Here is a 16,782-nt window from a genome sequence, read left to right on the forward strand (position 1 = left end):
AAACAGCGACAGAATGGTGCCAAAACTTTGATCGCTAGGTGTATGCAAGGTGATTGACAGGAAGCGCCCATTTGTGGGTGGTAAACCGCCGTTTTCTGGGAGTGTCAGGAAAAAAGCAGGCGTGTCCAAGCATTTACAGTTAGGGTGTGTGATGTCCGATCCGGCCCCGATCAGCCTGATTCTGTCGCACTGTAGGAGTAACTCTTGGACTATGCACAGACTGCACAGACTGGAAAAATCATTAGATGGTGAGTGAGTTGCGAAAGGATTCGCAGATGTCTGCTGCCGGGCAAAGTTTTTGCACGGCATACGCATGCATTTGCACACTTGCACGGGGTGGGTTTTCACTCTCTAGGGCGGTGGCTATCTGATCGCAGCCCTCTGCAAATTTGCAGAGGAGCGATCAGGTCTGAATTAGGCCCTTAAGCTGGAGAAAGGTCGATGCGAGTGCACTGAAAAAAATGTCTTATGTCTGAAAGTGGTATCAGTGTCTGTTACTGATCTTAGCGTTTCTTTTTCCCCCCATTGGTTTGGGGTTGTTATACTGTAGTTCTAAACTTTTGTTGCCATATACTTCACAAAGTTGTAGAAATGCATGACTTTCTATTGATTATTAAGCACTTTCAATGGCAATCTATATACTTGTCTAAAATTTTTAAGAACTTTTAGCTGTCATTTTCAAACTGAGGTCTTTGACTGGTAACCCCAATTGATATTTAGTGTACTTGTCATTTTGAAAATTTCAAAGTACATGGATTACATTTCTTACCACTGTGCTATATTTTTCTCCAATCTTGTGCAACAGTCTGTACATAGTAGATGTTGGGCTGAAAAGAAATATATTTTTGAAAGTTGAGTGATGGCAAACTAGGTGTAAAACTGTACGTAACATTTTTAAGTGTATTTTTCATGGCCTGCCAGAAAAAAGCAAATACCCCAATGATTTTCTCTTGTTATTACAGATGCTCCCTGGTCCATAAAATGCAAGGAGCTTTTTCCAGTATGGGAAGAATTAGGAAAAAGATACCTAAATAACAAAAATGTGACCATCGCCAAAATAGACTGTACAGCTAATGACATCCAGCTCATAGTTCTGGATCGCTACCCCTATTTCCGGTTCTTCCCTGCTGGATCAGATACCAAGGTGAGCTACTACTGCATCACAAAATATCATATATTCAGAGATATTTATTAGGATTCTAGATTAATAATCTCTCTTATTTGCATTATAGTTGAATTAGTGGAATTAGAGAAAATTTCTCAATTAGCAAAAATCATGTTGGGGCCTAGAACATGGTGAAGGCTGTGCCACTGGCGAAGTCAGTACGGACTGGCCCACAGGGGTACAGGGGAACCGCCCGGTGGGCCCAACTGTCTGGGGCCCCACCTCCTCCTCTAGGGATCAGGTTCTAGACTGTGCAATTGAATTATACATTATACATATGTTACCTTGTATTGCACATGACTATGGTGTATATTCTGCTTTGCTAGCAGTATATACTATATAAAAATATCAAGGGTCCCAGACCATGCACTCTCTAATGGTTAGCCAAGCTTCTGTGGCAGCTGGCCTCACCCCTAAACATGGGCCCCTACCACTGCATCCCCCCTGGTGGGCCCTTCATGCCCCAGTCCGACACTGGGCGAAGTGCACTTTAACTTGTATTATTAAGAGCCATATTTAGGGCGGAATTCAAATGTTTGAAAAGTCGGTTCGGTGTCTGTTTTTTCCTGTCTATTAGATAGGAAAAAAACAGACTCCCAGCTGACTTTTCAAACATTTGAATCCCCCCCTTAGAGTGAAGAGTGTGAAACTGATGCCGCTGCCCATGGCGCAATGCTGAGGAGGTGGTATGGTTGCTTCTTCTCCAGAAGCCCTGCTGCAAGCACCCACAGGACGTGTCCAACAGCCACCTTCCTGCATCAACGCAGCCCTCCCTAAACTTGCTGTGGGATGTTATTAGATCAAAGGCACCTGGGCCGAGAGTGCCGGAATACGGTGCACTGTCGCCCTGTTACAGACCTGGACATCTTGCACAGACCATACTTTCTTAGGTTTTTTTTTTTTGTCAACTTACCTTTATTTTTTAATAACACCCTGTTTTCTGCAGTTAGAGTACATTGCTGCATTAAAAAAAGAGATCACTGCTGTAGATCATATCTGCAGCTTTTTCCCAGTGTCTCAGCAAGCATGCCTTTCTGTATGTTCTCTGACCCAGGGCTGACTGTATTTGTGCAACAGTGTCCTGGTTCTGTGAGTGACTAGGACGACATAGGCTGGGAACCCAACGGCATACAGGTGAATGCGGGATGGAAGGTTATATTGCATGCTAGTATACCAGATCGTGCAGGGTGTACGGCCACCCAATATATCCTTCCATCGGGCGTCAGGTTGGCTGGGATACACATCATTCTTATGTGCCTTGGCCTGTTGGAGGGGCCCAGCAGGGGCTTGGGTCTGCCTCCCCCCTTACTGGGTAACAGCAGCTGCAGCTCTTCTTCTCAGCACAGCACACGCTGATGTGTGTTGGGCTGCAGCGTGCCCAGCATCTTTTAATAGTTATTTGTACATTTCTAAAAATATATATTATACAGTATTGCTAGTTTCTGCAGTTGGACCCGGCATGCCACTGTTTGCATACCTCCAAGTTATTCTTATTTTCATGGACTGTCTTGATTTGTAGGCTGCAAAATGGGTGAAATTTAATCAAAATGTGTTTTTCTGGACAGATTTGGTGGGCTTTGAAGATGGGGCTTATTTTTCCCAATTTGACGTGCCAACATATTATGAAGAATGTGGTGTATGTGGTGTATTATTAAATATGTGGTGTATGGTGACCATGTGATTATATTTGCATATAAATAACAATTTATAATGACAATATACAACAACCATTTTTTTTCTTTTTTTATATAAAGTCTGTTCGCTATACGGGAGAAAAGACTATTGAAGCATTCACAGAATTCTTAGAAAATGAGCTAATAACATCATATAAGGAAGAAGAGGTAAATCTATGTATAATGGCTTGGCAGTACGTCAACTGAACTGACTCCTCGTTCATAGATTGTGACAATGTTTGTTTAGAGACTGCGGATTGTCTGTCACCTTTTGTAGGTGTATACTTTATAACCCATGAATGTGGAAGTCTGTTCTTTAGAGCGAACGGCAAACTAAGACGTGGATGCACTAATGGCTAGTTCACATTAGCAGTTTCTCAGTCTGTGCTTCAAACAGAAAGTGACTGTAGAAAACTGCTGGAGAAATAGTTCCTGACTAAGTCAAATGTAGCCTCTTCCATGTCTGCGTCTTTTGGCGGTTGTTCAGTTGTGCTAACGAATGTGTGAGGAATGGACTGAAACTCCCACTTTCAGTATCCTTAGGGACTGAAATACCATTTGGTGCATCTTTAGATGCGCCATCTGTCAAGCTATAGAAACTGACAACAGACCTATAGTAGGTGCAGATTATCTGTCTGAATATGGCCTCCTATGTGAACGATTCTGCGTTTCTATAAGCAACCACTATCAGTGACACATCTATAACACACCCCTTTCTGTGCATCTGCTTAGTTACCTCTTAGTCACTGACTAGGCACGCCCAATACATTTTCAAAGCATTTGGAGACCATGTATCTCCTGTGTGCCTCAACTGTAACCGCAACTGTGCGCTCGGACCCTCGATGTATGTGCAGGGGAAAATCATTGCTCCACTGCATCCAAAATTGCTGCTGTGCCTGACTCAGAATCAGGCCTATAGTGTGGTAGGATGTAGTTATTAGGTCAACAATAACAGTCATAATGTTGACACCACAATGTCGACAGCTATGATGTCGACATTGTTAAAATGTTGATTGGCAAAATGCAGACATTGCCAGAAAATTTACATTAGGGTTAGCCTGTGGGACAAGATGGCTAGGATTAGGCACTAGAGGGAGGGATAGGGTTAGGCACTAGACGGAGGGATAAGGTTAGGCACTAGAGGGAAGGATAGGGTTAGGCACTAGAGGGAGGGATAGGGTTAGTCACTTGGGGGAGGAATAGGGTTAGGCACTAGTTGAAAGGATAGGGTTAGGCACTAGGGGAAGGCCAGGGTTAGGCACTAGAAGGAGGGTTGGGGTTAGGCACTAGAGGGAGGGTTAGTCACTAGAGGGAGGCTAGGGTTAGGCACTAGAAGGAGGGTTAGGCACTAGAGGGAGGTTAGGGTTAGGCACTAGAGGTAGGTTAGGGTTAGTCACTAGAGGGAGGTTAGGGTTAGACACTAGAGGGAGGTTAGGGTTAAGCTACAGTGGGCAGGTATACTCACTGGGACACCGTTCTGTCAGATGCCTCCACCGATACTGACAGTCACTTGAGCAATGGAAGACACTGCTGGAGCTGCTGCAGCCTGTGGGAGCAGGTAAGTCACCACTGAGCAACTATGAAAGATATGTTGACATTCTAACATGTTGGCATTTCATCAGTGTCTATACAGTATGATGAATATCGACATGGTCAATGTACACATTATGACCATGTAGACTTTCTAATGTGAACATATCATACCACACCCTAGTGTGGCATAGATTCAATGGGAATCTGTTCTATGGATGTCTGTGCAGTTTTATTTTCCTTCTTACACAATTGTGAACACCTACAGACCAGAATAAAGATGTATGTACATCAGGGAAAGCAGTATTATTTGTGGGTGGTCAGAGGCAGGTGCAAATGCACTGATGATGATGAAGATGATGATGGTGATGGTGATGATGATGACGGTGATGTCGGCCACCAGTACTAGCAAACATCTTATGTTTTCCTTATTGCAAATGTACCAGTGATGCTGATATGCGCTTTCTTCATACCTCTGGCATTTATTATTTCGATTTTTTTTTACGTTTTATTGATGTAGGTGATGTATGCCTGGTGGTAGTGTGAACCTTACACATCATCACCATATGGTCCAAAATACACTATATCTGCGCTTTTTTAATTTGTTTTTAAATCACTACCATTATGATTCCAACTGTGCATCAGACCCTTAATGCACAGTGCAAAAAGCTTTCTCTTTGCACTCGTGACTAGATCGTCCTCCTACCAGACATCATTACCTACTTTCCACTCTCAGGAGATGCCTCCATGAACTAGAAGGGACTCATTTATGTTTGGAGAGCTGTCTCAAGAGGCACACTGCGCAAAAGTGTGACCGACACATCAACAATCTGCCACCACTTTCATTAATTTACTCTTTTCAACTTTGTAGCTAGAACAGTGATCAGTTTAGCCACAATAATGGTTTCATTAAAGCAGGGCTGGGGAATCTTCGGCTCTCCAGCTGTTGCTAAACTACACATCCCAGCATGCCCTGCAACAGATTCAGCATGGCCAAATAGCAAAACAAATAGCAAGGCATGTTGGTATGCAGTGGCGGATCCAGGGGGGGGGGGGCACTCGGGCCGTGCCCCCCCTGTCCGTTCTCCCTCCGTCGTCCGTCCCCGCTGCCGCCGCCGCACAGTGACGGGCGCCCGCTGAGATTGTGTTACCAGCGGGCGCCCGTCTCCCTGCACAGCGGCAGCCGGAGGCAGGAGCTCAGTACTGAGCTCCGGCTTCCGGCGCTGTCACTGCGCCGTGCGCTATGGGAGAGACGTCAGTCATGACGTCTCTCTCATAGTGCTGAGGAGAGGACGCCAGGAGGATGTCTGGAAGCGGGAACGGGGATCGGTAAGTATGTCGTTTTTTATCTTTCTTAGTGCAGCGGGGGCACCTACTGGGGGCAATTTACGGGGGACATTACTACTGGGGAGGGGGCAGCAGCAAGGGGCATTACTGCTGGGGGCATTATTACTGGGGGGCATTACTACTGGGGGGGAGTCATCTATTGGGGCATTACTACTGGGGGCATTACTACTGGGGGGGAGTTATCTATTGGGGCATTACTACTGGGGGCAGCTACTGGGGGATATTTTTACTGGGGGGCATCTACTGGAGGCAAACTGCTGGGGAACATTATTACTGGGGGGCAAACTACTGGGGGACATTATTACTGGGGCCAACTACAAGGGGGCAAACTACTGGGGGTTAGCTACAAGGGGGCACACTACAAAGGGCTAACTACTGGGGGCATACTGCAGGAGGGCATTACTACTGGCGGCGTAACTACAGGGGCATTACTACTGGCGGCGTAACTACAGGGGCATTACTACTGGCGGCGTAACTACAGGGGCATTACTACTGGCGGCGTAACTACAGGGGCATTACTACTGGCGGCGTAACTACAGGGGCATTACTACTGGCGGCGTAACTACAGGGGCATTACTACTGGTGGCGTAACTACAGGGGCATTACTACTTGGGGGCTAAACTACAGGGAGGCCAAACTACTGGGCGATAACTACAGGGGCCAAACTACTGGGGGCATTACTACTGGGGGCTAAACTACAAGGGGGGCATAACTACAATGGGGCAAACTACAGGGGGGCATTACTATTGGTGGCTAAACTACAAGCAGGCAAACTACTGGGGGCATTACTACTGGGAGGCTAAACTACAAGGGGGGCATAACTACAATGGGGCAAACTACAGGGGGGCATTACTATTGGTGGCTAAACTACAAGCAGGCAAACTACTGGGGGCATTACTACTGGGAGGCTAAACTAAAGGGGGGGTAAACTACTGGGGTCATAACTGCAGGGGCATTACCACTGGGGGCATAACTACTAGGGTGCTAAATGACTGGGGGTATTACTACAGACAACATTACTACTGGGGGCAATACGGGCATTGCATAAGGGGCACCACTACTATGGGGTCTATATAAGGGGCACTACCAGTACAATGGACATTGCATAATGAGCGCTACAACTGTGGGCATTGTATAAGAAGCGCTACTGTGGTGGGCATTATGTGTATTACGGGGTGCTACTACTATGGGCATTATTACGCTGCCCCTCACACACTGCCCCCCTGTACCCAGCACCACACACATTGCCCCCTGCACCTTGACCTTCACACGCTGCCCCCTGTCCCTCAAACGCTGCCCCCTGCACACTGCACCATGCACCGAAGCCGCACGCAAATGTACTTGCCGCTTCCATGGTGCCCCCCCTATCATTTTCTTCTGGATCCGCCCCTGCTGGTATGTGTAGTTCAACAACAGCTGGTGGGCCGAAGGTTCCCCACCCCTGCATTAAAGAGAAAGGGGACATTGGAAATGTCTTTACTACATGTGGCACTTATGTGTGTTTTTTAAGCTTTGTTTTATATCTTGCATCGTGCCCTTGAAATGCGTTTCTGAACCAAAGTTCAACTAAAAAGAACGTGGAAAATGTAAAAAGTATAGGATATTTAATCCTTTTTTGAAGTGGAGAAAAGAAAGAACAGTCTGGAAAAAATGACCCCTCTAAAATTCTGCATCTTATTTCAGCAATCTTGATCTGAAAATCTTATATTTCACTGCTGCACCTCTGCAAATGTTGCCATCTTCTAAAACCTCAGTACTTTTAAATCTAAGCCCAGCGTCAATCTGAAGAGGAACATTCACTACACTTGCCTATTTTACACTGTCACATATCTGTTTTGTATGTTGATGACAGGTCTACCTCTTTATTTTGTGTTTTAAGGGGTCATTCTGACCTGATCGCACGCTGACGTTCATCGCAGTGCAGCGATCAGGTCAGAAGTACGCGTGCTCCAGCGCCGGCTTGCACCGGCACATGCCAGACAGCCGACGGCTGTAGTAGCCCAGCGATTGTCTCTGCTTGATTGACAGACAGAGGCGTTCGCTGGGCAGGAGGGGGCGTTTGGACGCCATTTTGTGGGTGCCATCCGGCCAACGCAGGCGTGGCTGTACCGTGCGGGGGGCGGGCCGCAGCGGCTGTGTGACATCACACGCAGCTGCTGCGACCATCACAACGATGAGTAACTGCGCTAGTAGGGAATTACTCTTCAAGTACAAAAGCATTGCCACTGTGCGATGCTTTTGTACTTATGCGGTGGGGCAGGGCAGACATGCGGGGCGTACTAGCCCTGTGCTGGGCGTCCCCCCGCATGGCAGTGTGGATGATTGCAGCTGTGCTAAATTTAGCACAGCTATGATCAGGTCTGAATCACCCCCTTAGTCCACCTACTGTAGGTAAAAGATGCGAGAGAACCACTCACAACCACAACCACTAATGAGTGAGTCCAGTGATTGGTCCTTTTCCTCGCACACTCTATTTTTCAGTCCTTGACCAGATGTTCTAAACTTTGGAGAGTGATAAAGTGTAGAGAGAAAAGTACCAACCAATCAGTTCTAACTGCCATGGTACAGGTTGTGTTTGAAATATGAGACCAAGTCTTAGTACATCTGTCCCCTGAGGGGCTGCTATGTTTAATTGTTTACTCCAAGGCTCCAGCTGGGTGGATGGGCACCTTGGCAAAATCTTTGACTATGACTGTTACAACAACAATTCACAACATATATTTATTGGTGCAAAATATCCATCAATATCCTATACTAACCCCAATCTCTTATTTTAAGGAGTCAGGACAATCATCAAATGAAGACAATGTGAAGCTGAAGAAAGAAGAACTTTAGGAACTTAAACCTCTCAATAACTCCACATTTTTTATTATTTAAAAAAACTGCATGTAAAGCAAAATAAAAGCCTTTGGTGATTTAATTGATGGATGTTGTTATGTATTTTTAAAATAAAATGTAACAGGGCCCAATTTCTCTTAAACGTCATTACAAAAGTTCTGATCAATTTTATTGAACTTTGCCGCTGCCACTGTGTGAGCTGGGATTGAGGAGCCGCGGGTGTAAGGAGCCGTGACCAGGTGTGAATGAGGTGCTGCGAGCAGGTGATTGTTAGTGAGGTGCCGTGAGTGGGGGCTAGTGTGTGAGGGGGGTGCAAAAGGGTGCTGAATGTGAGGGGCTGCAAGAGGGTGCTGAGTGTGTGAGGGGCAGCTCTGTGTGCAAGGGGGTAAAGGGTCGCGAGCGAGTGCTGAGAGTGTAAGAAAGTGAAATCGCCGCTCCGTGTGTTTGTTGTGGGGTCCACAAGCCACTGAGTGGAGTAGTTAGCTGGAGGAAGCTCTGCTGCACAGTGGTAGTGAGTGGGAGCTGCCAGGTGTGAAACACTGATTCGGGTGCTGCAAGGCAGAGAAGCAGTAATGGAGTGCAGTGCTGCTACCAGAGAGGTGGACACCCAAGGTGAAGACCAAAGCTACTGGAGGTCCAGTTAGAGTCCGGACACGCAATTATCTTCACTGACAAACACTGTTACTGATTGCATTATTAGGTGGATTGTAAAACTATAGGAGGATTGTAGAGCTCCAAAGGGGTTAATAGCTCTCCATATAGTACACTGATTAAAAGTTAACTGCTGATTAGAGGGAGCAAAATAAATCCATATATAATGAGTTGGAATGAGGTTGGTAATCTTACTCAGTGCATATCTTGTCAGATGTATGCATACTTGGAGCAACCGCTCCAGGGTGAATACCTCTGCACAAGATGTGAGCAAATGGTCTCTTTGGAAGCCCAAGTAACTGATCTAAAGCAGACCATTGCAACACTGAGGGATATCCAGTGGTGCAAGTAGAAAAAATGTCTTACGGGTACTGTGCAAAAAAAATGGGTGTGGCCAAATGCCACATGGGGCGTGGCCAATAAAAATGGGGGCGTGATACACATATGGGGGGAGGGGCAGATACACGTATGACCCCAATAGTGCCAGATACACGTTGCCCCACAGTGCCAGATATACATTGCCCCACAGTGACAGATATACATTGCCCCACAGTGCCAGATACACATTGCCTCACTGTGCCAGATACACAAATGCCCCCAGAGTGCCAGATACACAAATGTCCCCAGAGTGCCAGATACACATTGCCTCACAGTGCCAGATACACATTGCCCCACAGTGCCATATACAGAAATGCACCCAGTGCCAGATATACATTGCCTCACAGTGTCAGATACACATTGCCCCACAGTGCCAGATACACAAATGCCCCCACTGTGTCAGATATACATTGCCCCCCAGTGCCAGATACAGAAATGCCCCTACAGTGCCAGATATGCCCCCTGTGCCAGATACAGAAATGCCCCCAGTGCCAGATACACAAGTATGCCCCCAGTGACAGATATGCCCCCAGTGCAGGATACACAAGTATGCCCCAATTGCAAGATATGCCCTCAGTGTGAGATATGCCCCAGTGCCAGATACACATGTCTCCGCAGTGCCAGATATGGCCCCAGTGCCAGATACACATGTCCCCCCAGTGCCAGATACACATGTCCCCCCAGTGCCAGATAAGCCCCCAGTGCCAGATATGCCCCCAGTGCCAGATATCCCCCAGTGCCAGGTACACAAGTCCCCCCCCAGTGCCAGATATGCTCCCAGTGCCAGGTATACATGCCACCCCAGTGCCAGATATGCTCCCAGTGCCAGGTATACATGCCCCCCCTCAGATCCAGATATCCCCCAGTGCCAGTTATAAATGCCCCCCCCCTGCCAGATATCCCCCAATGCCAGGTATACATGCCCCCCCAGTGCCAGATATCCCCCAGTGCCAGGCATATATGCCCCCCAGTGCCAGATATCCCCCAGTGCCAGGTATACATGCCCCCCCCAGTGCCAGATATCCCCCAGTGCCAGGTATACATGCCCCCCCAGTGCCAGATATATAGGCCCCCTGAGCCAGATATGCCCCCAGTGCCAGATATCCCCCCAGTGCCAGATATCCCCCAGTGCCAGATATACATGCCCCCCAGTGCCAGATATCCCCCAGTGCCAGGTATACATGCCCCCCCAGTGCCAGATATCCCCCAGTGTCAGGTATACATGTGTCCCCCCCAGCTCACCGCTGCCGTCTGTCTGTGTGAGGGGAGGAGAGCGCAGCCTGCGCCTCTCCTTCCCCTCAGTCTCCGGCGGGTGTCTCAGTTTAATTCAGCGCCGATCCGCGAGCTCTGATTGGCTCACGGATCGGCGCTGAATTAAACTGAGACACCCGCCGGAGACTGAGGGGAAGGAAAGGCACAGGCTGCGCTCTCCTCCCCTCACATCAGCAGCGGTGCGGCGGGGACGACGGGTGCGGCGTGGAGCAGCAGAGGGAGGGAGGGAAGAGGAGCGGCGGCCCGTCGGTGTGGGTACGGCGTACCCACGGCTGAATTCTTACGGGTACGCCGTACCCACCCGTACCCACACACTTGCACCACTGGGGATATCGCCAATTTTGAGCAGACTCTACAGCTCACTGTGAATGCATTGGGGGAACAAGGAGGGTAAGACATAGAGGAGGATGAACAGTTAGGTAATTGGGATACAGTTAGAAGGGGGGGGGGGGGGGAGAAAGAGGCATGCCAGCTCTGAGTTGCCAAATCCCAGCAGATTCGCCCGTTTGGATGAAGTTACTGTGGATGGCAGTGCAGATTTGGAAGACCGGGCAGAGACTGTTTCCTCTAGCAACCAGAGGAACGGTCCCTCCGGCAAGGAAGGAAAAGTTGTTTGCAAGGGTCCTAGTCAGATTATAGTGGTAGGGGACAATCATTAGAAAGACAGATAGGGCAATCTGCTACCGGGACCGAGATCTTTGTACAATATGTTTTCTTCCGTATGCTCGGGTATGACACATTGCGGATCGGGTAGACAGATTGTTGGGAGGGGCTGGGAAAGACCCGGCGGTCTTGGTGCACATCGGCACTAATGGCAAAGTTAGTGGTAGATGGGATGTCCTTAAAAAAGATTACAGGGATCTAGGTCACAAACTTAAAGCAAGGACATCTAAGGAAATATTCTCCGAAATATCAATTGTGCCACGCGCTAGCCCAGGGAGGCAGAGGGAGATTAGAGAGGTAAATGTGTGGCTAAGAGATTGGTGCAGGAAGGAGGGATTTGACTTCTTGGAGCATTGGGCGGGCTTCTCGGTTAGGCGTCATCTTTTTTGTCAGGATGTGTTTCACTTGAATGAGGAGGGGCGGCAATGATTGGGGGATAGAGGGTTAGAAGGTTGGAGATTTTAATGTAGTTGGCTGGGGGAGGGAGTAGAAAGATATTATGGAAGAATCAGTGTGAACAGCAAGTGGGGGCGTAGTAAGATAAATGGGGGTAGAGAAGGGGGGAGGAGAACAACAGGACAAAAAAAGAAAATAAACAAAATTATAAATCCTGGTAATCCACAAACAAACAAGGAAAGTCTACCAAGGCAAAGAATAAATAAAACTGGGTTGGGAGAGAATGAGCTAAAATGCATGCTTCTAAATGCAAGAATCCTATCTGAAAAAATGGGGGAATTGGAACTAATAGCAAGGAGCAAGCAATATGACATCATAGGTATCACTGAAACATGGTGGGATGATTCTCATGAATGGGCAGTAAATTTGGATGGCTACACACTAGTCAGGAAAGACAGGGAATATAAAAGGGGGGGAGGAATTTGTCTTTATGTTAAGCCTATCCTCAAACCATACCTAAAGGAAATTGATTGCGAGGGTAGAAGTGAAAACATTGAGTCATTATGGGTAGAAACAATACTCGTGGTAAATATCCAAAGAAACTACTAATAGGGACATGCTATAAACCACCAGATATAAGTGTGGCTGAGGAAGCGCAACTCCACCAGCGAATTGTTAAGGCAGCAGCAATGGGGGAAGTGTTAATTATGGGGGACTTTAATTATCCTAACATTAATTGGTCATTGGAGGCAGGTGGTACAGCTAGGGGTAATAGGTTTTTAAACATACTTAAAGATAACTATTTGTCCCAAGTGATTGAGGAACCAACTAGAAATAAGACCTTACTAGTCCTGTTGATAACAAATAATGTAGAGGCAATATCCAAAATTAATGTAAGGGAGGCCTTGGCAAATAGCGGTCCTAATACGTCATATTCAAAATATCTTATCGAAAACATCATTATAAGGGTTCAACAAAAACTTTTAATTTTAGGAAAGAACATTTTATCATGCTCATGCAATCTTTAAAGGGCATAGATTGGGACCAAATTTTTAATGGTAAGAGCACAGCTGAAATGTGGAACACCTTTAAATGTTGCTGTACAAATTTGTGCATATGTTCATTCCCATGGGCAGCAAAAGTGTAGCAAGTTTAAACCAATGTGGCTAAATAAAAAGGTAAAGGTATTAATGGCCAAAAAAAGGTGAGCATTTAAAAAGTTTAAATCTGATGGGAGTATGGAGTCCTTCTGCTGCTACAAAGAATGTAATAAATTATGCAAAAAGGAAATTAGAGCAGCTAAAATAGAAAATTAAAAACTAATTGCGCAGGAAAGTACAACAAACCCCCCAAAAGTTTTTTAAGTATATCAATGGGAAAAGGATAAAAAAGACAATATAGGACCCCTAAAAAATGAACTAGGTGAATTGTTAAATAATGACAATGAAAATGCAAAAATATTGAATAAATCCTTCTCATCTGTATTTACTAGAGAGGAAAAACGGGAAGAAACAGGACAGTATAACAGTAAGGATAATGACCAAATACATTTAATGTGTTTAAGTGAGGCAGTATTCAAAGAGCGACTACAAAATATTAAATTAATAAATCTCCAGGGCCTGATGGACTGCACACAAGGGTTCTTATGGAGCTAAGCTCAGAGATAGCAAGGCCATTATACTTAATCTTTAAAGCTTCAATTACAACAGGCATGGTTCCCAGGAACTGGCAAATAGCAGATGTTGTACCAAAAGGGAACTAAATCTAATCCTGGAAATTATAGACCGGTAAGCCTGACATCTATAGTGTGGAAAATATTGGAAAGTATATTAAGGGATAGCATTCAGCAGCATTTGGGATGCTTAAACATAATTAATGAGAACCAGCATGGGTTTGTGAAAGCTAAGTCATGTCAAACTAACTTAATTAGCTTCTATGAAGAAGTGAGTGCAAATTTAGATATGGGAAATGCTGTGGATGTGGTCTTTTTAGATTTTGCGAATGACTTCGACACAGTACCTCACGTGAGGTTGTGTCTTAAATTAAGAGAGTTTGGTCTTGGAGACAGCATTTGTACTTGGGTCAAAAATTGGTTGGAAAATAGGGAACAGCGAGTGGTAGTCAATGGAACATTTTTTAGTTGGACTAAAGTATTAAGTGGTGTACCTCAAGGGTCTGTACTAGGACCTCTGCTGTTTAACATATTTATAAATGACATAGGAGATGGTATTGAGAGTAAAGTATACATTTTTGCAAATTATATTAAACTTTGTAAGATCATTAGATCAGATCAGGATGTTGACTCTCTCCAAAGAGACTAGGCCAAACTGGGGGTTTGGGCAGAAAAGTGCACTATGAGGTTTAATATAGAGAAATGTAAAGTTATGCATTTTGGGATCAAAAACAAACAGGCAATCTATACATTGAATGGGGTAATTCTTAGAAAATCAGTAATAAAGAAGGATTTGGGGGTGATCATTGACAGTAGACTTAGCAGTAGTTCGCAATGTCAAGATGCTGCAGTTAAGGCTAATAGGGTATTAGCATGCATAAAATGGGGAATATAGAATTGGGATGGAAGTGTAATCCTGCCACTGTATAACTCATTGGTACGGCCCCATCTAGAATACTGTGTACAGTTCTGGGCTCCTCACTATAAAAAAAAATATAGTAGCACTAGAAAAGGTTCAGAGAGAGCTACAAAATTGATTACAGGCTTAGAATCATTGGATTATAAGGAAAGGCTATTTATGTTGGATATGTTTACACTAGAAAAAAAGGCGTTTAGGAGGGGACATGATTAATATCTTCAAATACATCAAGAGACAATATAAGGAACTTTCAGGCCGATTATTTATTGAGAGATCGGTACACAGGACACGTGGTCACCCTCTAAGGTTAGAGGAGAGGAAGGTTAACACCAGGAAGGGTTAATTAACAGTACGGTCAGTAAGATTATGGAATTCAATGCCTGAGAAAATTGTAGTGTCTGACTCAACTGAGGTGTTTAAGAAAGGATTAGACAAATTTTTAGCCGACCATAGCATCCAAGGATATATTAAATGGGATTAGTGAAATTGCAAAACTATAGTTTTTATAAATACTATGGATGATTGATTACTCATTATTGTTATACACCTGTTACACACCTGTTGGGCATCAGGTGATTAAATAGGGTTTAAATAGATCCCTGAATCAGTGGGAGCTCTACTTCTGATGAAGCTAGGTGACCGTGCCTAGGGAAACGCGTTAAGTGTGAAAAAGCTGCCATCACCACTATCACCAGTGCTCCACTTCATCACAGGATCCAGATATGGACTTTTGACAATCTATTTTGGAACACCTGCCTTGGATTTGTTCTCTGTGGGACATATCAATTACAGCATTCATCGGAGAGACCCAGCTTGAATACAAGTGATACAGCTCGCCTGCTGTTTTCAAAAGCAATTGGAAGCCTCCGCATATACGGGTAAAACCAGCTGTATTCCATTTCTCTTCCCCAGGGAACTTTTGTCCAGTGTTCTAGTCCGGGATCCTCAGTGGACACTCATTAGCAGCACATTTGAATTTTTTCTCAGCTCCATATATGCCCTTAATTTTATATGATTGTGTGAATTTTATATTTTATTCATGTTTTTATTCACTAATTAGTGTCAGTTAATAAATACAAGTGTTTTTCAATCATCCATAGTTGTTTTAATTATTGGAAAGACAGCCAGCGCCGGCTTACTTGCCTTTTGTTGTAAAAACTCTGTATTGGGACTGACAATCCCTTGCTGGCAGCTGTGACAGCGCGTCTGGAATTGTTCTTCTCTTTTTCTTTTTTTGTCTATATCCAGACGCAGCAGTCATGAGCTGTTTTTCCAATTTTAAAGAGAGAAGTGATAGGAGGCAAACCTATATGACCAATTGGGGTGATTCAATGATAGATAAACCTGATTCTGAATTGTGTGATATGAATAAGGATTTCTATGCTCTTGAGGATCTCTTAAAAAATGAATCAAGGAATTGGTTAGACAGCACCAATCTGCAGAACTATCTAGATAAGGGGATGGTACCAAGGGGTCTTAGACTATTCAAAAATTCTATTTTCTCTGATTATCCTGAATTCCAGAAGGAGTGGGATAATCTGTTGGACAATTGCTCATTAGCCCTCATGAAAACCATAATTAAATTCAGAGCATTTAAGGTCCAACAAATTGAAAAAGAAATAGACTCTTTGAAAAAATCAATGGATAAATACATGTCATTAACAGAATTTAAAGAAAAGGATAAACGTATTAATGAAAGAGTCATTAATTTTGAAAAGAATTTGATGGATAACAAGTATAGGAAATTTAAGAGGGACTCTTTTGATTATAAAAATGATCAAATTAGAACCTATAGGAATAACTATAAACAAACCCGTAGACCAGGTACCCCTAGAAATATTCAGGGGAGGGAAAGGGATCACCCACGACAAAAGTCTAACACTAGAAGGGAAACATTTTAACATAAAAATAGATTTGAACCTCTTGACCATTTTGATAATTCTAGAAGGTCACCTAAACAAATGGGAGCAAGAAAGAAAGAATATCAACACTCTCTAGGCCATTATTCAGATCAACAGAATCCTCTATTGCAGATTCCTATAGAAGCAAAATTAGAAGTAGAGAGGATCATTTTTTAGACAGGGAACACAGACTCAACAGGTGGGAATCCCCACCAAAGAAACAGAGAGCAGCCTTTCGAAACAAAAGAGCAAGAAACCCAAGCTTAGAGGAACCAGAGGAGGACGATTAAAAAACAAACATGCCCATGGGATCACTAAGACTAAAAAAGCCCTTAGTATAGACCAAAATAGAAATCATAAAAAAGTCTTTAATCTTT

General features: G+C 44.7%; 1 protein-coding gene across 1 annotated transcript in view; it reads left to right on the plus strand.

Moving 5' to 3' along the window:
- The window catches only part of PDILT (protein disulfide isomerase like, testis expressed), a gene marked incomplete at its 5' end in the record, with an annotated part of 55,291 nt that extends 46,677 nt beyond the window's left edge, over positions 1–8,614 (plus strand). Inside the window, 3 exons of the mRNA XM_063932753.1 lie at positions 963–1,144; positions 2,920–3,006; positions 8,494–8,614. Of these exons, the coding sequence (XP_063788823.1) occupies positions 963–1,144; positions 2,920–3,006; positions 8,494–8,550 (326 nt within the window). The remainder of the gene's footprint in view (positions 1–962; positions 1,145–2,919; positions 3,007–8,493) is intronic.
- Positions 8,615–16,782: the final 8,168 nt, after the last annotated feature.

The sequence above is a fragment of the Pseudophryne corroboree genome, chromosome 7, assembly GCF_028390025.1.
Source record: "Pseudophryne corroboree isolate aPseCor3 chromosome 7, aPseCor3.hap2, whole genome shotgun sequence".
NCBI lineage: Eukaryota > Metazoa > Chordata > Amphibia > Anura > Myobatrachidae > Pseudophryne > Pseudophryne corroboree.